Here is a 27,709-nt window from a genome sequence, read left to right as displayed (position 1 = left end):
AATATGCAGTTAACATCAATGTGCAAATGGATTTGTATTCTCCAGTTTCCACTGTGTAGTGAGCACCAGTTGCCAGCACCGCCATATGAGCTCCCACATGGCCCATCTGCTGCTCCGGCTTGGCCGGGCTCACACAGACTTATTTCATTTCATCCCTTACTTGGCAGCACAGCCTCTTTCTCATTATCATAGCCGAGGTTTGGTGCAGTGTTACTCATTTTGCTTCCCTGTTTGTTGATTTTTCCTTTTGTTCCATTTTGTCAAAATGAAGATGCCGACAATGGGAGTTCTGTCTCTGAAAATGCAGTTCTTGCCCTGTGGGGTCTTGGTCGGTCATGTCTTGCTAACTCGCCCCTGCTTCTGACAGTTACAGACTGTTTTGGTCGTTCTGATAAGTAGAAAGCACTATGGTTTATTTTTCAAAGAGCTTAGCATTCCTTTTCCCAGCCCCACCCCCACCAGAAGATTTGGAACTGGTTCCAAATAGAAATTGTAAATACTAGCCTTAAGCTAAGCCCTTTCCATCTGGTAATGCTGAAGGCTCATGCTGTTTGCATAATCTTTATCAATGCTGCAGAAACATGAGGGGTGAGACTTACCTCTACCCCAAGCACCTTACTTACAAAGGATTTTCCTCTGCCTTGGTTTGTATTTCACAGAGCACTGAGACAGTCAGCCAGACTGCTCAGAATTTGTTCAAGTGAAACTTGAGGACTATTAGGACCATCTTAGAGATTTATTGAATGGATTTGTTAGGACAGGATGGCTGTTGCTGGAGAATCCTCTCTGATCCTGACACTATTTATTTTCAAAGATGTTCTTTTTAAGACTTTGTGCTACTTTCCTCTCTAGGTTACCCAGAAGAGACTTATCCAATGTATGACCTTTCGGATGGTATCAAGCGTAGGCAAGAAACAATCCTGGTGGATTACCCTGATCCAAAAGAGCCCTCTGCTGAAGAAATAGCTGAACAAATGGGAGAGTTAGAAGAGGAAGGATCAGAGCATTTGAGCTGGGATCGTTTGCCCACTGACCCTGGAGCCCAGAAAGAGAATTCTGTTACCCTGTGTGATCCTAAACCAGAGTCATGCTCCTGCTGTTTTCATGAAGAGGAGGATCCTGCTGTCTTGGCAGAGAATGCTTGTTTCAGTGCAGATGGCTACAGTGAGCAAGAGGAAACCACCAAGGAAAACTTGCCCCAAGACTTTACAAATGAAGGGCTGGGCATCAGCACTGATAACACACACATGGGTGGCATGCTAAGGAAGCGCAACCCCCAGGGTTTTGAGTGAAAGCAGCCTGCTTGGAAAAGTATCCATTACTGTTCCCATGGCACCTTTCCTCAGTTTCATCCATGGCCCTGTTCCCTCTGCATCCTTCTCTGTGTTCAGTATCATAGTTCTTGGGCCACTACCATGGATACAGTCTATCCTTCCTGGTGCTTGCACACCTGTCACTTTGTAAAGTAGCCATTAGTGTAAACATTGGACAGAATCACCTTTCTCCTCTTGCCTTTCCCTATCTGAGACACTAACCCATTCAGTAATTGTGTATGGCTGCTTGTGCTTGCAGGTGGTACCACCTAGGCAGACATCTGACCCCTCCTCATAGGAGCAACAGATGATTTACCTATGAATGACTTATTGAATGGATTTGTTAGGATAGGATGGCTCTGAGTGAGAACTGGGTTAGCAGATATTGAGGACTTAAGTTTTAAGAATGAAGATTTTAGATTCCCAAATGCCTTATTGTTTGGGCCTTCAGCTGGTTAGTGGTCCCCTGAGAAGAGCATGCTTTGTTCTGAGGCTAGGGGCCCAGTGCACAGCAAAATAGCTGATTGAGCTGCAATCTCTCCTCATAGCCTTCTAAGATACCCTGACTCCTCCAGAGCAACAGCCATGAACTCACAGGCCTATTTGGAGACCATTTCGCTTGTATATTCCCTCAATCCCTAGCTTCCTTTGTCCTTATTCTGTTGAACAGAACTGCCAAATCTGCGCCTTTGAATGTCTTCTGTGGCTAGAGGGAATTTGAAGCATTAGTTTGTGTCCCACAGAGCTGAAGTTTGAGGCTGTTGAAGCTACAGGACTGCTTAAGTATGGTGGTCCTTCCATGAGGAGCTCAGGAAACAATGTCTTTGTGAGACAAGATGGAACCTAAGAATTCTAACAAGGGTGAGTCAGTTCAGTTACATGAATTGAAAACTGAAAGGCTGTGTATCTCCAACATTCCCAGTCATGAAATGGGAGACTCAAAATTTTAGGAATTATGTGAAGCTGGATACAGTCTTTAGCGTCCTATTGTACCTGGCATGAATATGATGCCAGTTTGGGCCATTCAGGAGCATACTGTACTGGCTGTCATCAGAAAGTCTGAAACCACACTAAGATACTGTCAGCTACTAGAAAGCTTTACATGTTAATTGGACTAGAGAAGACCCTTAAGAGTGAGTCTAAAAACACGCTGCACTGTATCAATCCCTGTGTAGAATGTTTGGTTGAAACTGTGCAGAATGCAGTCTTGACATAACTAAGTGTAAAAAGCAATGTAGGTACTCTTGTTTTAGCAGATTGTTTTCTAGATGGTTCTGACATCTACCATGAGAAGTTGACTTAGGATAGCGCCGTCACTGGTTCTAACATAGGATATAATTCTGTTATTAGATAAAAACTTGTTTCCTTCTCATTCATTTGTTGGACAACTGCCCTGTGCTGAGTACTAAGAAGACTTAATATGCAAGTCTGACAGATTCACTGTGGACCGTAGGAAGGCCTGAGATTGTGAATTCTTCAGGCAGATTTCCTTGCAACTAGGCTGTAGGATTTAGATTGGCTTCCTTAGGCAATCTGAGCCTGGTTTGGGCATCTGTAAAGTTAGGGTAGTAAAAACACAGGTCTTACATGGCTGTAAGCTATAAATGAGGTAGTCAGTGCACATAGGGTGGCATGCTTATGTTGTTAGCTCATGCATAACAACATATCATGTGGTAGCTGTTTTATTAATTACAGTGTGGACCCCAAACTATAGGAGCACAGAAGAACAGGAATGTTTTTGCCAAAGTACAATAAATTTCAGAAGACACTTTGTGGCAAGCTAAGACCATGCAAGGAAGGGAAAGGCCATCTGGGCAGAAAGAGTAGGTTAGCAAGAACAGTGGGGTGCATAGATGGATAATCAGATGAAAAGGACTTAGAGCCAACTCTGTTATTGAGGATCGGCTATGGAAACAGTTCCTGCCAGAAGGACTGATCCTTCATGGTTCTTGCCACTCTAGATGTTAGTCTGCATATAGGAATATATTTATTTGTATATGCTGGAAACTTTAAAGTACCTATTAGTAATTTAGAATATAGGCTTTTTTGTTTATTTTCTAGAACTGTATCTTTTGGATATGATTTTACATGTACATCCAATCCAGGATGACCAACATCAAGGGACTCAGTTTCATTGTTGTGATTTCATTTCTCAGTACTAAGGGCTTCATCAAGGCCTTGCCATTAGGTCTGCAGTGTCCTCTGGGGCACCATAGCAGTAGTTGGCCTAAAAAGCCACTGCACATCACCTAGGAGCATGCTTGGTAAGTCAGATGAGTGACCAGCTGGAAGATCCCTTAGCTTGGTTATATAGGAACACAGACTGTACCTCATTGTCTCAGGGACTGGGCCTGGGAGGTGTGCTGAGAAGTGGAGATGGATTTGGCCTCTAGAAATAACAGCCTATGATAACTATGATCTTTTTTAGACTTAGATAATAAAATAACTTATGGTTTGCACTCAGACACTCTGAAAAAAGAAACCTAACTAAGACTCATGGCATAATTAAATTTTCTCATTGCTATGTCAAAGGTAACAATACAGGAGGAGCATATAGTTGAGAGCAGTCCTTCCTTCAGGGCAGCAGGAGCCAGAGGACTGGTTCACAGGGAGCAGAGAGATAAATGACAGCACTTGATTTGCTTTGCCCCTTTTAGTCAGTCTGGGACTCCAGCCAAAGGGGTGATGCTATCCATAGTAAGTTGGGTCTTCCTCCTCAACTAGACTTTCTTATAAACATCTTCATAGGTAAGTATGTTTCCATGGTGACTCTAAGTCCCATAAGTTGGCAATCAAGAGTAAACACCAGAGGTAATAGGTGTAAAACAAGATTTTCCTCAACATGTGTTCTACACAATTTAGGATTTTTTTTTCAACATGATGACTAAACAAACAAAACCTCTTTCCCTTGTAGAATACCCTGTATATGGTCTCCTCACAAATGCAGTCGCTACAGGAATCAGGCCATGTTCAGGTAGGGAATGTTTTTGACTCACATCAAAACACTTAGCTAAGTAAATACATAAACTCTAATTATAGATTTGCTCTTAAATTCCCCTTTTTATTTAGACAGTTTGTATCTGCAAAGAACATTGTGTGTGTCACCTATTTGGGCAGTGATGAGGAAGGATACAAACCAACTATTCTGTAACCTCCTTAACCACTAGCCTGTCTAAAATACTTTCTAGTATCAAGAAAACAGGCCATTCCTTCACTTCAAAGGACACCACTTTCCTTGTGGATGGACCAGGAATCATCATGTCCACCTTACAGGACTGTTTATGGAGTGTCTGTCCCAGAGTGAAGTGTGCAATGGTAGGTACTGAGCACCATCACTGTCTTGAATCTCATGCTGCTGGACTACCCAACTTGATACCCGCTCTGTGGCCACTCTGCGTGCCAAGAATGGTCCAGAGTCACTCTGTGGGGTCTGTGTGACTTTGTGATGACTCCCTTTAAGAACAACTACAGGCTTTCATCATGTTGGCTCCAAATCTACCACAGGCTGACAAAGGTTCCCTCACATGTAAGAACCCTGTTTAGATAGACCCAGCTCCAAGAATGGCCTGCAGTCACATGTGTGGGCCTTTCCCACCTATCAGTACTACAACCTAGTTCTGTCTACAAGGGCCATCCATGCCCACCAAACATACTTAAGAACTATCAGCCAGTTCTTTCAGTGACCTAGATGACCTGGAAGTATCTTCTAACCCTATTTTTTCCATGCTATAGATGTGGCACCACAGGAGAAGGCAGTGTTGATCTTCATGTCACTGGTACTAAACATGCTCTGGGCCCTCTTTGCTGCTCTTACCCACCTGGCCCTTTGAAGCACCTAGCAAGGAATGGAGTGGAGAACATTTTAGGAGAGACATGTTTTCTTCTCTCTATGAAAAACAAGGACACAGCAGTCAAACAGTTCAAGTTTAATTTGTTGATACATGTCTGTACTTAGACAAACACTAAATTCTACAACATACATAATGTCATGGGAAAATACCAAGTTTGTCATTGCACATACCAATAAATAAATACATTTGCTTCAGAATACCAAAAAGTTTATTCAAAAAGTCACTTAATAAAAGCACAGTTTTGCAAGTTTGTCTAAAACTCCAGATAATTTTGAACAAAAATAAAATGTCTGACCACTCCAAAATAGGAAAAGACAATCATGTGCAAATCGACATACATGTTCTAGGCGTGAAAACTGGCTAAGTGTGCTCTCAGCTAAAGAAGTGTTGCCTGTCCTCACCAAGCCAGTCATCAGTATGGGGTCCAGGAGGCTGGAGCTGGGCTTTTCCTTCTATGCTACTCTGAGATGCTCTATAGAACACTACATTTCAGCTTCATCTCCCACACTACCTGGACCTCAGTGGGGGAGGAGGGGCAGGAGAACAGAGGAGAGGGGTGCAGTGTCTTTCTCAGGAAAGAAAGAAGGCACAGTGATGAGCTAGGAAAGGTAGTGATGAGAGCCAGGACTAACTTTCACTTACCCTAACCCCTACAGCAAGCTCTGCAGGCCTGTATCTTACAGGGAAGGAAACACACACAGAGATTACATAGTTTGCTCAAATGTTCTAGCTGCTCAGTACAGTTGTATGCTCCTCGATCCACTTGTCTCTGTGCTGAAAACTCAAACCCATCCCAGTACTTCTTAAGATTTTAAAATGACAGAAGATTGCAAGCTGGAAGTGAATTAGGGCAGGTGGTCATAAACTGAAATAAAAATCTATCCCATAGCCTGTTCTGAAGACTAGAGCAGGTCTACAAGCCAGGGCCTAGGGCAGTATAAGGTCCCAACTCAGCAGGGCAGTTGGGCCCCAGTCACAGTGCTAGGCACCACAAGAAAGCATACTTTGATGGCACCTGGCATCCTGAAATCCCATGAGGATATCGTATCTGGGGCAAGGACTACAGAGAAGGGGAAGAGGACTACTGATGAGGGAAGCCAGGCTGCCCATCTGTGAGATGGGTGTTGTGCTTGCAGAGCAGAGCTCCCAGCAGACCCTAAGTAGTCATCTCTATTGCTTGTTAAACTTAGAACCACTTCTACATGTTTTGAGGCAAACAGACCTGCCATTTCCAGAAAGGAGAAAGAAAAAAATGAACAAATCCACTCTACAGTATTGTTGCCTTGTCACTGAAGACGGTAGGACCAAAAGTTCTCTTCCAGTCTGTTACCACACACCTTGGCCTCCAACGCCTGTCTTCCATTGGCATGCACCTCACTTGCTTGCTTCACCTTACTGTCAAGATTGTTAAGGCACCATCACTACACCATGTTTATTTAAAAGAATGCACATCTCGGCTCCTCCTCCAGTGAACTGACGCTACACTTCCTTGACAGTCACCTGCTCAGAACCATGGGAGAAAGAGCATGGACTGAAGGGGCACCATCCACGGTGGTCACCACTGCCCCCTTATTCTTTTCCTACTCTGATGTGATCTTAAACTTCTGTTCGTTGTTTGCAGATTGCCCTTTCCTCTGGACGCACACACACACACACACACACGGACACACACGGACACACACGGACACAGAGCACCTTGGAGCCAGAAGGACAGAAAAAGCTAGACTTAGAGAAGAGAAGGGGAAGCTAACATCACCACTCTGCAGAGGAACTGTTTTGGAGCAGAGGGTGGAGAGTTTTAGGGTGTGGAGCCAGGAGCATACAGAGGAGATGCCTAAGGTTCCAGCTGCCTCGTACTCTTACAGACTAGACTGCTCATCTCATCAGTTTGCTACGCAGCCAAGGACCAACAGGAAGAGGGCATGAGGGGTAAGAAATCCTACTGTGGGAGAGGCTGAACCCAGGTCATCCCTGGGGCCCCGGTATCTGAAGTCTTTGGGCCTGTGTTCACAGGGCCAGTGGTCAAGAAAAGGCATTGTCACCAGGAGCTGAGTCTTCAGATCTGACTTTGTGAGGCTGGTCTTGTCACTCAGTGCCCAACAGAGAGTTTTGTGCTGAGGCTGCTCTTCTCCACAGTGGGCTACAAAGCTCAGCCTATTTCCTGGTGCTACCAAATTTATATTCAAATAGCCAAGACCCCCCTTTTCATGTGGTAAAGCAGAGAGCAGAGGCCAAGAGTTTTCCATTGTGCTTCCAGTTCCACTCTTACCTCCAGCGTGCCTTCCACTCATGAGATTCCAGAAATCAGTCTGTTCAACCTTAAACGTGTCAACCCAGAAAAACAGCCTGACTAGACTAAAGACCTGGTTTCTATCACCTCTAATGTTAGGATATTTCTCCTTATAAAGTCAGGGAAGGAGGGAGGGAGGGAGGGAGGACAGACACAGAACTATGGGAAGGAGATGGCACTGTAATCTTTCATCAGGAGATAGGCCAGCCCCAGCATGGAAGTCCTCCTGCCTTCCAGAAACTAGACTGTAAACAAAGGCTGCCTCACTGAGGGTTCTCTGATGGAGATGTCTGGCTCAGGTGTGTCAGACCCTGCTGTAGCAGGTGTGCCTCGCTTGGAGTGTCCAACCTAGGAAAGCTAGATCCTCTTAAAATACTCCTTCTAGCACATCAATCCAGCCTCCTTACCTGCAGAACCTCAGATTCAAAGCATGACTCTACTTTTTAAATTTCTACTTAGCCTTCCCAGGCATATCTATTTCAAAGCAAAAAGCAATGTCTAAATGTTCTTTGCTTCTTCCCACTGGTTCTCATCTCCATCTAGGCAAGAAGCTTCTCACAAATGGCACATGGGCAAGAGCTTGGAGTTCCCAAGTCCACCAGATTAGTGGTGCCATCATGTCCAGGCCCAGCCCTAGAACCCTCGGGCTGCCTGTCACACACAAAGTGTGCAGTGGTCCTGCTGAGGTCTGCATACAGCTTGAAGTCCTCATAGAGGAGCCAAGCACAGGCCACATCACATCAGAATGCTGTGCAAAATCTCAGACAACTTTCAACAGGGAACTGCCTGATTCCCTACTGAAAGGTTTTCAACCTTAGACATTAACTCTGAGGGTCTTGATCTGTGGAATTGGGGAGGGAAAGGACATGCAGAATAGACTCCAGAAGGTCAGAGAGTCTAGTTTCTGGGCAACAGTAGGAACAAAGAACCCGAGGTTCTCAATTCTGCCACTAACCCATTAGGTAACCAAGAGACAAGTGCCTTGTACTCAGGGATCAGCATCGCTTTTGGTGAGCCGTACAGAGTACTACCACCTCTGAGCTCTTGTGGCCCTAAACTATCCTCTGCTCCCCTCACCCTGCTCCATCCCCTAAGAACGGCATACAGCCTTCACTGATCATGGCATGCTGGCAACAATGGGAGCTGAGTCTTCCCAGAGAGAACATCCTTCCTGAAGTATACCATCACTTGAATGGTGACCTAGATCCCATGTGTGTGTCACAGGTGTTGTGCTGGGGCTGCTCAGCACCCTGACGTAGGGAGTCTCCTGGATGACTCCTATGATCCCCATCCACTCAGATATTTGGCCTTGAGAGCTGGGTTCTTGCTTGTGCAAGCACTGGGCAAGTCTGAAGCAACAAATGAGCTAGCATTCTAAGCCACCAGCTAACACACATAGCCAGGCCCCTGCAATCCTAGCAGGGTCCTGCCATGCACCTATCCCTACCACCCTAACCCTCTTTGGGCCTAACGGGCCCTTCTGAAGTGGGAGCGCTTTCTGCTGGCCACAAGAGCCTTTGCTGCATAAAGCTCAAGTGCCCTATACATACACATATACTCACTGTACCCCTACCTCCTGGGACACCCATTGTCCTCTGACTTATAGGCTGAGTGGATGGCTGAGCCACAGCAGCCCTGCTTGTGCTTCCTCTCCCACTGTACCTCCAGTTGAAGAGGCTTTCCAGCGTGGTAAACACAACTGCAGCGGGGGACTGACCCAGGATTAGGTATGTGTGTTGACCTTGGGGCACAGAAATACTCTTTTCCTGTCATACCCATCTGCTGTTCCCCTGCTTCAGCAGCAGAGGCAGAGCAGCCAGTTTCTGGTCGGTAAGGCCAGAAAGCCCACTGAGGGCCTATGAACAGAGGGTAGGCAGGGCTGTCTTGGCAGGCAGGCAAGCTCCACTCCGGACTGGGCCACCCTAAAGGCAGTGGGGGCCTCTACTCGCAGGCCAGCTTGCTGTCAAAGCTGGACAGAGCAATGGCAAAGGCCTGCAGTGCACACAGTGGGTAGTTGTAATCCATGGTGAACACATCTTCTGCTACACGGCCAAACTGCATGACGATGTAGTCCGCTGTGGCAGGCACAAGAAAGAATGGTGGAATACAGAAAGGCCAGGTAAGACACAGGCAAAGGAGGGAAGGAAAAAGCAGAAATGCCAAAGAGATCCAAAGGATGAAAAAACAAAGGTTCAAAAGAAGTGTAAGGAGCAAGAGGGTAAAGGGAGAAGATGCATACAGACAGCAGGGCACAGGAAAGAAAAGACATCCATTTAAAGGGTATTCCCCAGACATGCTGGACACAAAGAATCTAGGGGCAGGGCTCTAAATCACTATAGTTAGAAAATTCTAACAAAAGCCATATACCCACGTCCCGCCACTGGCTGGTATGGACTGGATTGTGTGTGGGGAGAGGGGGCACCATGCGTACAACATCGAAAACAGGAGCGGCAACACTCACGGTCATTGCCATGGATGATCTGGAAGTTCTTCACAGAAGCCTGTGTGACGCGCCCGTGGAAATTAAGTACATAGGACTGTGTGTCATCATTCCAGACTGGCGTCTTGTTCTGCAGCTCAATGATGCTCTCCGTGTTCTTGTTCTGCCAGCGTGCTAACAGGGTCTCGTGTTCCTGGTGGGGTGTGGGGAGCCTCACTTGAGTCAGACCCAAGACTTGGCATCATAACCACCCCAAAAGGGATCTTTCCTAGGAATGAGGCTTCTTAGTGTTCCCTAGACTTACAGGGTTTCTCGACCCATATGCATACACCTTGATGGAATTCTTAGAAACTCATACAGAGGTTGGAGCCTGGGGAAGCATTAGATAGAGACTCACATTGCGGGGGCGGATACAGACTCTCTCATGAACCATGTTCATGCCTGGGACGATCACACTCATCTTCCGAGGTCCCTTGAAGCCTAGGACATTTGTCTCCTGGGAAAACAAGAGAATTCAGCACTGGCTACCTAGAAGTGTTGACCCATGGGAAGAGTGATCCAGGGAAGTAAAGATGAAGAAGAAAATGTCCGCAACATCTACATTTGGTGGTAGAACAGTCACCTGTAAACCCTGCACAGCCCACACTGCTCCCATGTACAGCCCAGCTTGCTCCAGCCAGTGGCAGGTCAGTGTGAATGGTGTACACAGCGTAAGTACACTAGAGTCACACAAACGTCACTCTCTCACACCTCATTCCTAACCCAGTCACAGTTTCTGTCAGTTATCCATTCATGTTACACCAGCACCTAAGACCACCAGACAGCGCTAATGCAACTCCTTGTTTCTGCCCTGGGCTCTTCCCACCACCCCTTCTCAACACAGCACCCTTGCTGTGTTAAAGGATATGCTTCCCCCCCCCCCCCCCGTTGGGCCTGGTGTTCTACTGTCAGGGCCTTATGTAATTTGGCCCCTACTCCTTCATTTTCTTGCTATCTTAACTCTATTCTGCAAGCACTCTGCCCTCTACAGACAAGTACACAGGTGATTTTCACTTCTGATCATTTCTCAGCAGTTACCTTGGCAAGACCCTCTCTACCATCACTCCTACAGGACCACACACACCATCGCATATACCCGTACCTCTACTTGAGTTGTAATTCTGAGCATTGATCAGGAGCATGCCTATTTCATTTAAATCCATTTTATGGCTTGTCTCACACTAAAGATTTAAATGTCATAGGGTTTTACTGTTTCTGCTTACTATGTCTAAGTTCCTCTAACTGTACCACGCATTTAGGTGGTCTCAGGCTGCTTCTCTAAATCTGACCAGCAGGTGGCACTATGGGATCATCCAAAATAAGTGAGGTGTCCTAACTGTCTCTGTCCCTGGAACACCTTCCTTTACTTTTAAAGATGAAGAAACTAGCTGTACAACAGAGAATGCTCTTATTACTCCAATCTTGTTCTTGTTGGTATAGTGTTAGCAAGTGCTCCAACTCCAAGCTTCAATTTCCAGACCAGAGGGAACAGAAAGACCTCAGATCCATGCAGTGCCTAGCAATGCAGCTGCAGCGGCGAGCAGTGGGTGAAGTACAGAAAGGACCCCGGGCCTCGACCTCCTCCTGTCCAGGAGTATCCTGGGTTGGCCACAAGGATGGTTCTCAGATCTCCCTAGGCAGCTAGCCTGCTGTGGCCTGAACCCTGAAGACAGGTAAGGTCTAGACTGTCCCACACAGGGTCACTCTACGGAGGACACCCCTTATAGACACAGCCTTCACAACCCATCGAGGTAAATGGGGCAGCCCCCAGTCAGGCACTTTGGCCTGGATTCATGGCTGTCTAGGAACTGAGGACTCACATAGCACACTGCTGCCAGCTCCTGGCGCAAGGTTCCACTTTCCAGCGTAGAAGATGATGCCTTCTGAGGGTTGACACCATTGTCATAAACGGTGAACTTGGTGCCCATTAGGTTGGACCTGAAGGGACAACACACCCAACAGGCTTACATACTTCTTCCCATGGCACAGGATAGCCCCTCCTCTTACAAGGAGCCTACAGAGCATTCATGGGAGGGGCCAGGGCAGACTGAGGACACAGTGGAAGTATTCCACAAGCTGTCAACTCAAAGGATTGACTTTCATATCAGAAGGAAATAAATCCAGGGAGTCAATGTTCACAGGTTTCTTTGAGGGGACAATGGCACTACTTTTTCTGGAAGTAAGCAGAGTGGTATGTAGGGGGCCTGAGAGCATCCGGCACCTCGCAGACAGTAGCTGTGTCTGTCCTGCCCAGGGTATGCTCAGCTTACACTGTTCATGCCTTTACTTACTGTTCCTCTGAGACCTCACTCAGGCCTCCCCACCTCCCCTCCTCAGGACTTCTTTGCAGGCCTCTCCCTTGGCTCTGACCAGGGACCCGAAGCAACTTTTCCATTGTGTACTATATCACTGTCAACATCCTGGTTTGACCTGTCACTCACACTGGGCCTATTACCCAACACCCTGGAGCAGCCTAGTCCTCTCTGACTCAAATCTGGGCAGAATCCTTCAGAGATATCAGAAGACTTGCCAGTCCCCTCCCTCCCTCGCCTTCCACACAGAACACCGGTACCGCAATTTCCCGATATAGCTATCGCCTCCCCGAGACAAGTCTGTTGGGTCCACAGAGATGAGGTAATTGGAAGTTTTACTCTTCTTTCTCTTTCTGCCTGCCAGGAGGAACACCTTAAAGAGTAAAGCAAAATAACATTAAAGATCCAGCCTCTGCCCCCTGCCCCCTGCCCCCAGGCGAACACACAAGAACTGGTAAGCTCCTAAGTCTACACAAAACGCTTACTTCCCGGAGAACCAAGAGGTCCGTCTCAGAACTGGGTTTCCCTCATATTCCAGCCTTGGGCCTTCAAACTGAAAATACACGCCCAGAGGAACCTCACCTTCTTGCCATCCTCACGATCTAGGTGCAGAAAGTAGGTGGGGTACATGCCCCGGTCCATGCCCTTCTTGTCCCGAGTGATTCGGCATTTGATGGTGATCCCTTGTGGGGCTGGCCTCAGCGCAAACTCCTCTAGATCCTGGACCTCAATATCCACTGGTGGCTCTGGGGCTGCTGGGCTGGGGGCTGAAGCTGCCTCCTATGGAAAAGGAGAGTAGAAACCTAAATCAAAAGGACTCTATGCTTGAGATTTGGCCTAGGACGAAAGTCTGCCTCCCGATTCAGTGAGTGGAAGGAGAGGGTCAGGGCAGGACCCCTGGGATGAGGGTGTGGCCATACTGCTCCAGGGTCGACAGCTATCTTCTAGCTATCCCTTTCCTCAGCAGCTCCTGGAGGTGGAGTCAGAGATAAGGGCAGGTTCTCAGGAAGTCATCCTGCCCAAGGCCAGCTCTTCCCACACTCTAGCTCCTTGACCTTGCTGAAGAGATAGGAGGTACATCAGAGAAGCAGAAGGGCCCAGCTAGAGAAGCTTCACATAGACACCCAGCCCAAGGAAAACCAGCACCTCATGATGTCACAACTACTTCATGTCCTACTTTATTGACTTGAAGGGGGGAAGGGGGGCAGGGGTGAAAGGAGTGTATGTCCAGATCAAACTGACCTGTGGCCATGTTTATGATGGATGGTCTTGATGTGAGAGGGCCCAGCCCACTGGAGGGTGGCACCATCCTTAGGTGGGCGGGCTTGAGCTGTATAAGAAGGCTAACAGAGCATGGGCCTGTTCCTACACAGGTTCTGCTTGAGCTCCCTTGGTGATGGACTATGACCTGACAGTGGGAGCCAAGGAACCCTTTCCTCTCCAAGATGCTTCTGGTCAGTGTTTATCACAACAGAAAACAAACTAATGCGCCCATAGGCAGTGCTAACTATTGACAACAACCCCTATAGGGGATGAAGGCTCCTCCTCACTCACCCTGATGGACTTTCTGCTAGTGGCAGAGCTAGGGCGGGTGTTGCTGTTTAGCTGGGAGGAGCTAGAGCTGTTTTCATCCTCATCCTCTTCCTCATCAAAGCTCATGCTGCTGGAGATGCCTATGGTGAGCAGAGAACAGGCAGGGATGAGCACACAAACACTTTACAGTGAGAATGCAGGTGATCCCATGTAGATGCACATTCAGCCACTGACTCACCTACATGCAGACACACACACAGCCACCTCACGTACCCTCACATGACTGTCCTCCCACTCATCCAGACACATACAAGGACATGGGTTCTCTTTGGTGCACACATGAACTGGGGCTTGTCACAATTCTCCTAGGGATACATCCCCACCACCCAATTTCAGCTCAGCCCCTACCTCACACCCCTTCTTCACTCACAGTTACATCACCCCATCTCTTGTGTATCAGAGCCCAAGCTAAGCTGGACCTGAACAGGAAAGCTCCACTTCCGACTGAAGGCCACGGACTGCAGAGGCCACAGACTCGGACGCGGTTCTCTCATGCCCTCGTTCAGTCTGTGGGTGGGACTGACTCTGTTTTCCCCTGCTTGCCCTGAGCCTATCTCAGCTGTCCTGCCTGACCTAGAATGCCACTCTGAGGGGCCTTAAAGTTCTTTCCCCATGAAGCAGTCTTTTAGTAGGTTCCTTATAATGGGCATGGATCTACAAGACTATACTCAGGATTCCCTAGGGTTAGGGTTCATGACAGACAAATTGGGCAGTGGGTTTCCAAGGAGGACCTGCCCTGCTTCCCATCAGACAAATGGACAGCTTCTTTCAAAGGGCGAAAGGAAAAAGAAATCTATGTGTAAACCTAGCCCTCATGGGAGGTAAAGACAGGTTAGGCTACTGGCAGGCTACCCTACTTCACACTTCTTTCTCTTGACTTGGCCTTATCAGGGACCCTGGCCCCAAACTTCTCATCTAATTCCAAGAATGCTCCTCCCCCACATCCAGGGAAGGGCTGGACCAAACAGAAGGAGCTGTGTTCCTGGAAAAGAGAACCTGGGACTGAGCTTTGGTCCCAGCTGGGCCCCCATGGGGCTCACCCTTCCTCTGCATCGTGGCACGGAGGTCCTGCCCGCTGGGCTGTGCGCCCCCACCGGCTGCTGTCTCCCCCGCATCCTTGTCGTGGTCTGACTGTCCCACAGTCAGGATCTGCACTGGGCCTTGAGCCTCAGACTTGTCTTCTGCCAGAGTTGCTGGCCCGCTGGTGCCTGCAGGCCAGATACTCCTGAGTTACATCCAGAGGGAGAAGGAAGCCTGGATTCTCAGGTGACCATGAAGGGGAAGGTATGGATGGCAGGACCCTGTGTAAAAACTAATGACTACTGTCATCCTGTTAATAACTGGTAAATTGTAAAAGGACATGGGCTTCGTTTCTTCTGTTCTTTCCCCCCAGATAACTGCAGGGTTTAGTTTGAAATACTCCACATCCTTAAGACAGACAGCAACTATCTACAAAATCAACTGCACAGTAGAAAGAACAAGACAGAAAACAAGATCAATCCAAACCATAGTTGAAGGCAGCAGTCCTTCCTGGACACAGCCAGTTACACATTACACATACTGGTGTTCTCTTTACACACTCACACGCGTTCAGTACGCTCACATCATTAAAGATAGAGCCCTCCCTCAAAGACTATCTTCACATATAGTCAGCTTCCTGAGCACATGGTCTCCCATCCCATGCGCCCTGGCATCCTCTTACAGAGTCTGGCTTCTTTACATTTCCTGCCAAGGGGCCACAGCTTGTTTAGTAGCAGAAACAAGACCTTGCCCATAGGTGGCAGCCTCTCTGCTTGGCTGAGCTTTGCTTAATATTATAGCCAGCCCCCAAAGCCCAGGAATCCTGACACCCCACTGTCCAACTATGACACAGTAGCCTAGAAATCAATGGCTATGAACAAGGACTGAAGAAACAGTAGCCAGGAAACAGGACTTGGGGAAGTGGCCACGTCACCTTCATTGATCTCTGGGATCTGTTAAACTGAGGAGCAGAGGGAATGTACTGGTCTGTGGGTCTATCCGAGTCCTGGTGACAGAGAAGGAAGATGGGAGTCATCTAAAGGCTACTGTGTCATAGTTGGACAGTGGGGTGTCAGGATTCTGGGTTTTGGGGGCTGGCTATAATATTAAGCAAAGCTCAGCCAAGCGGAGAGGCTGCCACCTATGGGCAAGGTCTTGTTTCTGCCACTAAATACATGATAAAGCAGCACTGGCAGCAAACTCTAGGGGGCAGGAAGCTTCTGCCAAAGGGCACATCCTGGCTCAAGACTAGATGGATGGAGGTCAGGCTGAGGTAGGCTGGGAGGAAACTGGTCGTCCTGAGCTATAGCTTAGCTGTGTTTTACTTCCTGGCAGTTTAGCGAGGCCCTCCACATCCACAGACTAGCCAAGGTACTCATGAACTAGACAAGGTGCCGCTGATGGGCACCCTGAGGTCACATTCGATGAAACTGCTCACACTATACCACCTTAAGTCAGGAGGATAAGCTCTGACTCCCTCCCCACCCCCCGCAGTGAGGCCAGGCCTCTGAGAGGTGTGAGGAGAAATCAGACTAACCTTTATGCTTTCCCTTCTTCTCCTTCCTCGGGGCCCCACCCTGGCCCCCAGACGCAGCTGCTCCCTTGGTTTTCTTGGCTGAGGCTGGTGCTGGTGGGCGGGTGGCTCCCAGCTGTACACTGGCAAGCGAGTCGGCCTCCTGAACTGCTCAGGAGAGAACCCAAGAAAGAAAAGAACGGGTGTTGGGTGAGATCAAGAGCTCCCACTTGACCATGGTTCCCACCTCCGCCCTTGTATGGCTCTTTACCCACAGCATCAACCTGGTCATCTCAACCAGACAACGGTCAAGGCTGGGCCCTGTGCCCACTACACAAAAGTTGACATCTAGGAACCAAAGCTCTGGGCTCTGCCAACTGTTCTGAGCCTGGGCACATACGGTGTGTGTGGGGGTGTGTGGGGGGTGAGGATGTGCCATGGAGGGTGGGAAGGACACAAAGCCTGCATATTCTGAAAGAGACTGCAGCCAAGACAGGCACTCCAGAAAGCCTGTTGAGGCCTTGGGTGCTGAGCTCATGGGATCCACTGTAAGGGAGGAGAACCTCTGTAACACAGAGCTAGGTATACCAACAGGAAAGTACAGGAAAGGCACAGCTGGTGCCCTCCATGTTCTCCACATAGTAAGACCCCAATCTGCTCAAAATGTATGAACAGTTTCTGAAAGCTTGTGAGGCCAGCAGCCTCCCTCCTGGTAGGCTTCCCCATCTCCTTCCTCAATCTCACCACACTCTGCCACCCAGCATGCTTCCAGCTACACCAGGCTGGCCTAGTGCCCTGTATGAACCACACTCCTTTCATGTTACGGGGTCCTCGCCTATACTATCTTTCCCATCTAACTGATTCTTCCTTTTGATTTCCTGGGAGCTCTATGAGAGGCAGGACCCTGCTCTCCTCACACGGCCTGTTTATAACTGTAACCACCTGCTGACATTCTCTCCCACCTAGACCAGAAGCTCCGTGGGAACAGAGCCCACACCTTGATGCTCACTCAGCACCCACAGCCACAGGAGATTCATGGTTGTGTATCACAGATGAGCTTGGCAACAGGTCAAACATCTCCAGGGAGTGTCAGCTCTGATGTCACGCCCTTACTCTGTGAGTCCCTGCATTAGCACCAAGAGCCTGCAGAGGGCAGCAAAACCATCTACTGCCTATCTCCTGCCTTCTTTCTCACAAACCTTCTGGCACCCAGGTGCAAAAGAACCATGCCTAGGTAGATGAATTTCCACAGACTGGCCTCTGCTGAAAACTAAGTGTAAGTAAGTGTAAGGGTAAGTGAAGGAGTCCTCAGCTAGAAACAGCAACCTACAGGTCAGAAGCTAGACATACTGAGTACGCAAGAGCACAGAGAGGAAGAGGCAGGTGACCCAGGAGCTCCTAGGCAATGTAAGGCAGGAAAATGGAAGAGGAAATCCTCTCAGGAGAGAATGCTAGTGGGTGCAGGATCTCAGGGACATGCATCAGATCAGAAACCTGGAACTCCTGATCCATCACTGTAACCACCTGGCTCGGGAGGTGCAATATGAACATAAACAGGATTCCAAGGCTAATGATGTCTCTCTGCCTGCCTCACTCAGCCTGAACCAGGTACAATGTTCAGCCTGGGCAAACCCTACAGGATGAATCCCTCAGTCCCCCAGCCCCCTAGCATCCCGACCCCCAGGGTATGGCACCCCATGCAGGGGATTCCCTAGGCTGGCTGTCTCTGGGACAGAGACAGAGTGTACCTTGGTAGCTGGTGCTGCCACTGCTGCTGAGGTAGGACTCCACCAGGGGGGCTTGCTCCTCTGACTGCCGGGCACGCCTGCTCCGGGGCCGCCCATCTGCATTGGCCTGTACCATCAGGGGCTCTTGGCGCTTCTTCTTCTGCTTCTGCTCCAACAGGGCCCGCTGCAGAGGCACAGGGTAGACATACAGGTGGACTGGCCCACTACAGTGGCACCAAAAGGAGCACCCTGATCACCTGGCTGGGTCCCAGAAGTTGTATTAGGGTCTCTAGCCCTGTCTGGGTCAGGACTCATGTTACTAGCATCTTCTGACTAGCTGCCAGCCTGGCAGAAGAGGCAAGGACTGGGGTAGGGTTAATATAACACAGACCAGGTAAAGGAGAAGAGGGTTCATTCTCTACCTCATCAGACAGGGTCAACCAAGGAAGAGGGACTCACTGCTCCTCAACACCCCAGCTGAGATTCTGCCTTCCCATCAGCCCTAGCCTCACTTACCTGCCTGTCGAGCTTCTGCTGCCTCAGGTTGCTGCCCTCATCATCTAGGACACTGCAGAGGGAGAAAAAAGTATTCAGGGCTGGCCAGAGAGGCTCCAGGAGGTGGTCTAGAACCCAGCCCCGGCTTTTAAACTCTACCACGGTTCCCAGTGAATTCATGTGGTAAAGGGAGAAAAAAATGGAGTCTGATATCTAGGAGCTAATTCAAGACAAGAAGGGAGAGGTGTCATTCAGTGGTAGAGCCCTTGTCTAGTATGCAGAAGGTCCTGGTCTGATCCCCAGCACAAATAAAACAAAGCCTTCAAGACTGAGTGTGGTGCATCACTCCTCTAAATCCCAGCCCTAGGGAGATTGAGACAGGAGCACAGGAGTCCAAGGTCAGCCTGGGCTATGTGAGACCCAGTCTTAAAACAAAACAAAACAGAAAACAAAGAGCCAAGCCATCTTTCTGCCCTGTTAGAAGCTCCTCCTCCTCCATTACTCCTAAGAACTTCTTAACTAGCCTGGCCCTGGTTAAGAACAGGATGAAAACCCCTTCAATTCCCTTAGCAGGGCCAGGCCTAAGTGACAACCAGAGGAGCCTAAGCAGGGGCATCAGTCACTACTAGCCAACCCCAAGAAGGCTGGCCTTCATGCTAGGACTTGTTTCCGACAGTTTACTACTGTCATCTGATTCTTCCACTTTCCCATCCTTTTTGGAAAAAGCTGGGTCCTCTGGGGCAAACCATCTCCCTATCCTACATTCCTGGCTCCTAGGCAAGACTAGGGGATGTACTGACACAGCCCCTGCTCCCCTAAAGAGGACATAGCATCCTCATCTGGAGAGGCTAAAATGCCAACCAGTTTTCCCAGGACATGGCCAGGGCTAGGTAAGAATGACTGCAGGGTAGAGGCAATGCACAGCAGATGACCATTGGCCCTTGCCTGGCCACTGGCACAGCAGAGGTTGTACCAAGGGCATCAGATCCTTGAGTCCCACCAGTCCTACGTCAGGGAGCCTCTTTTCACACATGCTGTCCTGCCTCTTAAAGAACATAGAATATGTAACAGGGAACTGGTAGTTTAAATCACTTAACTTTCTTGCTAGATCAAGACACCTCAAGCCCAAATTCTATGAAATGCCAACTCCGCCAGGGGTGAAACCTGAGGCACAGAGTTCTGGAAGCCCCAGGCTGCTTCTCATAGTTATATGCTGGAGACCAGCTGAACCAGCAGGCGGGGACATGCTCAAGTAGGCACAAGTGCATAGTGTTGGGGGGGGGGGGGTTGTAAGGGAGTGTATGAGTAGCTTCCATGTATGTGTGCAAGAGTGTGCAGACACTTGTGTTAAGAAGTAGGCTTGCTTATATAAAGGTGAGTATGATATACATGTGGATGGCTTGAATATGCTTGATGTGTGTGGTGGTTTGAATATCCTTGGCCCAGAAAGTGGCACTATTAGGAGGTGTGGTCTTGTTGGAGGAGGTGTGGCCTGTTGGAGAAGAGTGTCACTGTGGAGGTGGGCTTTGAGACTTCCTCCTAGCTGTTTGGAAGACAGTCTTCTCCTCATTGCCTTCTGAACAAGATGCAGAATTCTCAGCTACTCCAGAGCCATGCCTGCCTGGATGCTACCATGTTCCTGCCTTGATAATAATGGACTGAACCTCTGAACCTGTAAGCCAGCTACAGTTAAATGTTGTCCTTTATAAGAGTTGCCTTGGTCAAGGTGTTTCTTCACAGAAATGGAAACCCTAACTAAAACAAACGGCAAAAGACAAGGTCAAAATTGCTCCAAAAATGAGGTAAAGCCCTGCTTGCCTTTTGACAGCTGAACCAATATGCCCCTTAAATTACTTGCAGAGCTAGTCACCCACTGCCACTTGCCTTCCTGGTCACCCAGGACTTTTATACACCATTTTACCTGATGGTTCTCCCAAATACAGGACACCTGGGTAGAAGGCCTTCTCTTTTAGCACCCCTGGATTGACTTGTGAGGAGCCCCAACTGTGATGTAGGACTGCATGCAAAATGGTCTCACTTACCAAACCCTCAGCTATTAGAAGACAGGAGAGAACAGCTCAAAGACAAGCCTCTAAGTCTCAGTCTTGCCCAGACAGCCTGCTTTCCCAAGAGCACAGCTGAATCCGGTGCTCATAGATGCATTGCCAGGACGCAAGGCCTCAACAAGCTGCCTAAAACTTTGTTGTGCCTGAACTGATGGACATCCTGCCATGGGAGGCACACTGACCCTGTGTAGCACCTCTAGAGACCTAGAAGTATCTTAGGTCTCTAGAAAGAGCAGAGGTGTCAGGAAATCAAGACACCAACGGCCTCAAAAGACCTGGGAGACCACAGCTGCCCACCACTCTACTACTTACATCAGTGACACAAGGACAGAGCACTCTCAGCAACTGATACCCAAGCCTCACTGACCACCAAGGTCCACAGCGGCACACACTTGCTGCTTCTAGAAAATGGGTGAAAAATGCTCGCTCTATCCAGTGATTCCTGTTGGCAGGAGCTGAAGGGTCTGAAATCCAGAGATGTTCTGGTTGGGCCTGGCAGCCTCTGATCCTTGCATCTGTATGCTGGTAACCTGGCCTCAGAAGTCCCTGTGTGATCTCCACAGGTCAGCATTCACCTCTGTGCCAGTGGGAGAGGATATTTACCTCTTTCTAGTATATCACAGGCTACATTCATTCCAAGCACAGTGCTGGGGACAGAGGCAGCCACCATTCCAGGTACTGGTCTTGGCTAAGCATAACAAAGAATATGCCTTCCTCGGTGCCACTGAAAATTTCTAGAGACATCTAGGTGCACATCAGCAAAGCCATCTCCTGGAAGAGAGACTCCCAGGGCAGCTTGGTAACAATAGATGTTTCTGGAAGTGGTAGCCTCGCTGCCCAGTGCCACACAGGGAGGTGCTGTCCTGTCACAGGAACTGTCACACAGCCCTGGACTTTCCATACAGTTGTGTCTGGGGTCAGAGGCTGTTTTCCATGAGCACAGTCCTTCCTCTCCCACTATCTCCACATTTCCTGGTTGGGAAGAGGGACACTGAGCCATAGGTTTTTAGTACCATTGGTTAGCAGATATTAAGATACAAGTAGTGATAAACCAGCTTGCCTCCATCTTGGGCTGATAAACCATTAAAGACAAACTAGGTTCATTCCTGTTTATGATGAAATCTGTTTCTCAAGGACTGGGCTATGCTCCCTACCCCCGCCTGTAACCTTAACTACAAATGCCTTTGTTTCAAGAGCTTGTTATAACCACCTCATCACTACCACCTTGCAACCATGCCTTTGTTACAGAAGGTTGTTACGACCACCTGGTTATGCTTATGTTTTGCTTCTGCGATTCCCCACTTATTTGCCTGCCAGCATTCCCCATCTGCAACTCCCTACTCCTGAGCTATAAAAACCTTATCTTCTCTACATCCAGTGTGGATCTCTTGAACCCTGCCTTAGGGAGAGACAGCCCGTGCACATGAATAAAGCTTGCTTTAACTAATTTGGCCATGATTTGGGTTGGTGGTCTTTCTCCTCTCATCTGTATGCAGGAACGTAACTGTGACTTTCAGAGAAAGGTGAGCACAGGGAAAGAGTGTCTGAGAGAGTCTAGAAGTCACAGCTATACAGAAGGGCCCAGAGAGCCACCCACCACTTCACTCGGCGTCAGGTATGTTCACGAAGAATGGTGGCACTGCAGGGGTGTGGCTGAGGAATGGTCCCGTCTAGGTCCAGCAAGGTGCTTGGAGGGGGTCCTATAATAACCCATCCACGTGACACAGAGAAAGGCAGAACCCATCCATGTAACACAGAGAAAGCCAGATTTCTAAGAGAGCTGTGAGGATAGTGGGAAGATCACAATCACAGGGCAGTGACAAGCTTGTACTGGAAGGGTATTCTAGTAAGGACAAAGCATCTGGGCATAGACAAGCTCCCTGGTGAATAACAAAAGAATCCCCAGCACAGCAGCTTGTACTGAAGAACAGTGACAATAATGACAGTTGTCTCAGGGGAGAGCAGAACAGAAGCGCCCTCCCTGCCCCCACCCATCCAGCCCTGCCTCTTTGGCTCCACTGCGGCACCACTCCTGGGGGTTTGTCTTTCTCACAACACCTCCTAGGCCTGCCTCTCTGATGGGTACCATTCTAGGCTGCACTAAATGATAACCATTCAAGGAGACATTAATGGCTTTTTAATGACACTGGTTCCAATTATGGAATCACTGCCAAGCCCAGGCTGCCAGCTGCAGCCCCGCCAGGAAGCTCAGATGGAGACAGGACACTGATGGATGGGTCTCCCAGCTGACCCTGGCGGCTCCTTCATTATGGTCACCTCCTACTGGCAGCCAGACCTAGAAGACCAAGGAATGTTCCAGTCGTGGCTCCAGTCTTCAGAATCCCCCAGTTTGGCTGCTCTACCCAGGGTCAAAAAGGTGGCAACTTCAACTCCCATAGAATCAAGCTATCTACAGCCACTTTCAACCCTGGAGGGATCAGTCTAGGAACTTCTACTGTGGGCTGGGAAAGCCCAGTATGAGCACTGTTATTAGGAAACCTGTTTCCGTCCTTCTACATTCTGCATGCTACTCTGTAAGCAGAGGCACAGGTACAGGCAATGTAGACAAGCCTCAGCCGTCTGTATCCAAGTTCACTTTACAACCTGTAAACCCTGTCTATCCACATCATCCTTTCCCTCAGTCACAGCAGAAGCTGCTCTGAACCTAGGAACCAGAGCAATGGGTTATAAGGACGAGCAACCCGGAGTACGAGGCTGGAAGTCTGTGCTAAATGCGTGAATGAGGGACGTCCATATCCGTGGCTCCTGCTGCCTAGCAGCTGCTTGGCACCTGGTTGGAAATGGGGGCAGTTCCATAAGTGGAGAGGAGCTCTCACCTCTGGGGTGAGCCATCTCCTTTCCGGCCAAGGGTTCCCAAACACTAGGTAAGTTAAAGCTGCTGGTGGCTTGGTAATTCAGAAATACCAGGGGAGGAGCATGGGGGCAGGGGGGACATGCTCCAGAAACAATTTTGTTCTTCTAAGGAAGTACCATGGGGGTCCTCTAATAATCGGCTATGCAAATGACTTTTTGTAACCACAGGTGGTAATCATCAAAAAATAAAAACTGCAGTTTCAAGAAGGAATTGCTTGAGATTGTCAAAACTAGGAACCTGAGGCTAAACCTGGCAGCAGAACTGAAGGTGTGTGGGGGGAGGGGGGCCTAACAAGAGCCAAAAGGACAGGAAACCCAAAGAGTTGCTTAGACTCAACCCAAGGAAGAGCTTTCCATTCACAACTGGCTGATGGAAGATGTTTGGCAGGAATACATACATACATACATACATACATACATACATACATAACTAGTAGAACAAAGAAATTGTGAGGGCCTGTGAGGGCAATGCAGCCTGAGATTCTCTATGGCTGGAGCTGTACCTTTCGGGGGGTTCAGGAGGCCTCACTGTGATGGGACCAGGAAGTTGAGGAATCCCTAGAAGTTGTCTGAAGTTTGACAGCACTTTGATCTAGAGAGGTAGCATTTCCTCCATGCTGGGTAGTGCTGGACGCTCTGCTGGACATCACATGAGGTTCCTGCTCCCAAGGAGTTCATGATTTGGTGAAGGAAACCCTGGGCACTGCAGGCAAGAACACTGAAGAGGGTCTCAAGGGAAAGCTCTGCATTTAAAAGTGCTTACTGCTCTGGCAGAGAACCTGAGTTCAGTTCCCAGCACCCACACGGCTATTCACAACTGCCTGTAACTCCAGTTCCATGGGCTCCCATGCCCTCTACTGGCTTCCATGGACTCCTGAATGCATGTGGTATACATAAACTAACACACACACACACACACAACCACCAACTGCACAGGCCTATGACATGCCTGAAGGTACAGTCCTTCCTTGGAATTCTACCCACCTACAACTTATAAAAAGCCACAGAGTCATACATTACAGGCATCTAATACTCTCCAAGAATACAGGTAAAGAGAAATGGGGAAAAAATAACCCTAGTGGTTGATCTTTATAAATGGAATGGCTCCCTTTTAAGTCAGAATGTGAGCTTAATCCATGATCATTAGAAACTGAGCCAAAATTACTCCTAAGAAGATTAGCACCAACTATCACTGCTTTGAGAAAAATGAGCTGAGCCCAGGGAATTCAGGATGCAACGATGGGGGCGGGGGAAGACCCTTTCGGAAGAGCTAACATGCCAGTCTCTCTCCCCCGTGCGCCACATTCCAGTCTGGTGTGCTGTGGCATCAGGGAAACCTCATGCTAGTCAAAGCACGTGTATGCATGCTGCCCACTGCCCAGCTGCCAAGAGAATATGCTTTGTCTTCTGTCCCAGTTTTCTGCCACCAGACAGACCTCTGGCTTTGCCACAGCCTAGTAATGCAAAGGGTCATTTGAATTGCCTCACAGCACAGGTTTTCCCTACTAGGAAGTCTGTTCCTAAACCCAGTGCTTTTCCAGGTTCTGTACATACCCAGAATGACTGAACAGGGCAGAGGAGGATCCTTCTGATGACAGCCCACCCCCAGCTGAATACCCACCCTCCCCACTGTACAGAACAAGAAGGGAGGTGACGGGAATGGAGAAAGGAAGCAGGGTGGGCCACAGGGTGCCAAGCTGCTTTCCGGGCTAGGCTTCTAGGGTGGCAGGATTCTGTGCTCTCAGCTGAGTGTGGGAGGGAGAATGGGGGATGGTTAGGTTTGGGTTGGGTTGAGTGCCAATCACCCATTTCAGGATACCAATGCCCTGGGCATTTCCAACAGATTTCTCAGAGATAATCCTACCTTCCAGAGGTCTCTTTTCCTAGGAGCAGAATAATACCCTCCTTAGCTTGAAGTAGATTTTTTTTTCTCTACAAGCTTTGCAAGTTGCTTCAGTCCTTGGGTCCCTGGTAGAATCAGTCTTGAGTCGTAACCAGCCAAGGCTTCCATTTTGCAAAATCTAAACATCTCGTTATTGCCACAGTCATGGTGTAGCCTGCGGCTGGTCACTACCCAACAACTGATCCCCTTGTAGATACATCCACAGTACTGTTGTCTGTTCAGACCATCGGCACTGCCTTCCACCTCTGCTGGAAGATTAATGGTCAGAAATACTCAGTAAGGCTGCACATGAATCAAGAAAATACGAGAATGGCCCCAACACTATCTGCACCCCCATCCCGGATATATGTCAAGGGCACGTAGTCTTTTGAGTTAGTACAACCCAGGGCCCAGCTCCCAATTAGAGTTTTCTCTCTTATCCATGTGAGACTGAGGTGTGGGCTCACATGTCTGCAGGAGCCTGTGTATGACTCTCTGTCTACATGTGTCTCTGTGTGTGTTGGTGGGAAGACAGAAAATAACTCAAAAAGCCCCCACAGAAGCTGAGCTCAGAGGCAGTAATTATTCTCAAGAAAATCCCCGAATTCCCAGGCCTATGACAGGTGCCTGTTGGTAGAAAGACCCGCTTTTTAACAAGCTTCGGGCAATCCGAGCTGGTTTCTAATTGAGGTTCTATCTGGACAGACTCTTTGGAAGGGCTCTGTCAGAATCACTTTGCTTCAGTGACTGGACTCAGCATCCTTGCCTAGGTTACGTGGGTCCTGAGTGTCTGATTCTGCAACCCAACGAATATGCACCTGGGTCAGCAATAAAAAGTGGATTTTAGCAGTCCAGCACCCTTTTTACACACATGCCTCTTCAGGAGGCTTTAGAGACAGCCTGTAGCCCCTGGCAACTAGAGAGCCAATGAGTGGCCACGGATGCGGCGCTGCTATGGCAATGAGCTCTTTTCCCTGGTAATAGAATTGAGTAGAGTGGACGGAGAAAGGCCTGCACCTGTGTGAGGCTGGAGACCACCCCTCCCCCACCACCCACACAAGAAAACCAGAACCTCTCTTAGGCCAGTCCAACCAAGTATCCAGGAATAGGAGGTGGGTCAATGCTCTTGAGTGCACATGAGCATGCGAGAGCAATTCTCTCTATTGTGAGCTAATCCCGCTAACAAGAAGGTTACTACTGAATCTCTGAAAGGTACTGAATAGAACTTATGAGTAGGTAATATGGTGTATTCCTATATGCACAGATTTGAATGCATGCACCTGTGCAAGCCCCAAATTGAGGTACATGTAAGCTGCCATGTGGCCTGGGTTCTAACCGTCTCAGTGAATCCATGGTTTGGGGATATGAACTGAACAGCAGGGGCATATTTAGCCCAGAGCGCAGATGCTCTGTGTGTGCAAGCGTGAAGATGCAGGGATGTGTGCGCACAAGCTATCCAGACGCATGTCCTGGGTGCTGGGCCTAGGAGACGGCTGGCTCACAGCAGTTCCTTTCTCCATGTGCCACCCGACTCAACAAGCCTAGAGATCTTTTCAGAACCTTTGGATGTAGAGGCGGGTGGAATAGGGCAGGTGGCTTAGAGGCCCTCAAAGTTGGGATGGAAAAGCCCAGCACCTCCAACCCGCGCTCCCGGTGAACCCGGGAGCAGTACCCTCCCTCCAGGCCAGATGGCCCCGACGGACGCTGCATCCCGACGGGGGGTGGTGGGGTGGTAGGTGCCCTGGCCTCGCGCTCCCGCCCTCCCCCCCGCCCTCAGCGTTGGAATGGGGGGTCTGACCGTGCCCGGGAGCCGGGGAAGCCGGGCCCGCGTACCTGTAGGGAATCCAGTCGGAATGCGGCTTGGAAGTCATGTCTCCCGGGGGCGGGGCGGTGGCTGCGGCTCTGGTGGCCCGGACCGCTCGGGGCTGGCGCGGGGACCCTGCTCAACTCTCGGGCCGCCCCGGGCCGCATCCTCCCGGGCCCGACCGCTGGGCCCCGCCGAGGCCCTCTCTGCACGCCAGGGCCCCGGCTGCAGGCTCCCAGAGCGGTTGTCTGCGCGGTGCAGCGCGGAGGGAGAAGCGGCGGGAGTGCGCGGGGCCGCGGGAACGCGCGGGCTGGAGCGCGCCGGAGGCGGGAGAGGCAGTCCGCACCGCAGGCGCCGGGTCTCGCACCCCAGGCTGAGCCCAGCGTGGCAGCCGCCGCCCCGCCCCTGGCCCCGCCCCGACGGAGACCCCACCCCGACCCGTGGATGCAGACTGCGCGGGATGAACATTCTCTGCCGGAAGGATGCTGTC

At 49.5% G+C, this 27,709-nt stretch overlaps 2 protein-coding genes across 8 annotated transcripts in view; one reads left to right on the top strand and one right to left on the bottom strand.

Annotated features, from left to right (window-relative positions):
- The window catches only part of Ric3 (RIC3 acetylcholine receptor chaperone), a 53,695-nt gene extending 44,524 nt beyond the window's left edge, over window positions 1-9,171 (top strand). For 4 of the 7 annotated variants that reach the window (XM_028768010.1, XM_028768015.1, XM_028768016.1 and 1 more), the window contains 2 exons: window positions 853-2,174; window positions 4,228-5,411. In XM_028768010.1, coding sequence (XP_028623843.1) covers window positions 853-1,292 — 440 coding nt within the window. In that variant the 3' untranslated portion in view covers window positions 1,293-2,174; window positions 4,228-5,411. Of the gene's footprint in view, window positions 1-852; window positions 2,175-4,227; window positions 5,412-9,060 lie in introns of those variants that run through there. The other 3 variants (XM_028768013.1, XM_028768011.1, XM_028768012.1) reach the window with 3 other exon arrangements.
- Window positions 5,350-27,506, bottom strand: Tub (TUB bipartite transcription factor). The gene is made up of 12 exons (XM_028768009.1): window positions 27,249-27,506; window positions 18,615-18,666; window positions 18,120-18,282; window positions 16,396-16,539; window positions 14,879-15,046; window positions 13,800-13,918; window positions 12,828-13,025; window positions 12,506-12,618; window positions 11,754-11,871; window positions 10,292-10,390; window positions 9,916-10,087; window positions 5,350-9,529 (listed from the first exon to the last, which is right to left on the bottom strand). Exons 1-12 carry the CDS (start codon window positions 27,284-27,286, stop codon window positions 9,396-9,398), a joined length of 1,518 nt encoding a protein of 505 aa, XP_028623842.1. The 5' UTR covers window positions 27,287-27,506; the 3' UTR covers window positions 5,350-9,395.
- Window positions 27,507-27,709: the final 203 nt, after the last annotated feature.

This window comes from Grammomys surdaster, unplaced genomic scaffold, assembly GCF_004785775.1.
Source record: "Grammomys surdaster isolate TR1022 unplaced genomic scaffold, NIH_TR_1.0 184, whole genome shotgun sequence".
Classification (NCBI taxonomy): domain Eukaryota; kingdom Metazoa; phylum Chordata; class Mammalia; order Rodentia; family Muridae; genus Grammomys; species Grammomys surdaster.
The sequence above is the reverse complement of the archived record's forward strand: the minus strand, read 5'-3'. Positions and strand labels throughout refer to the sequence as shown.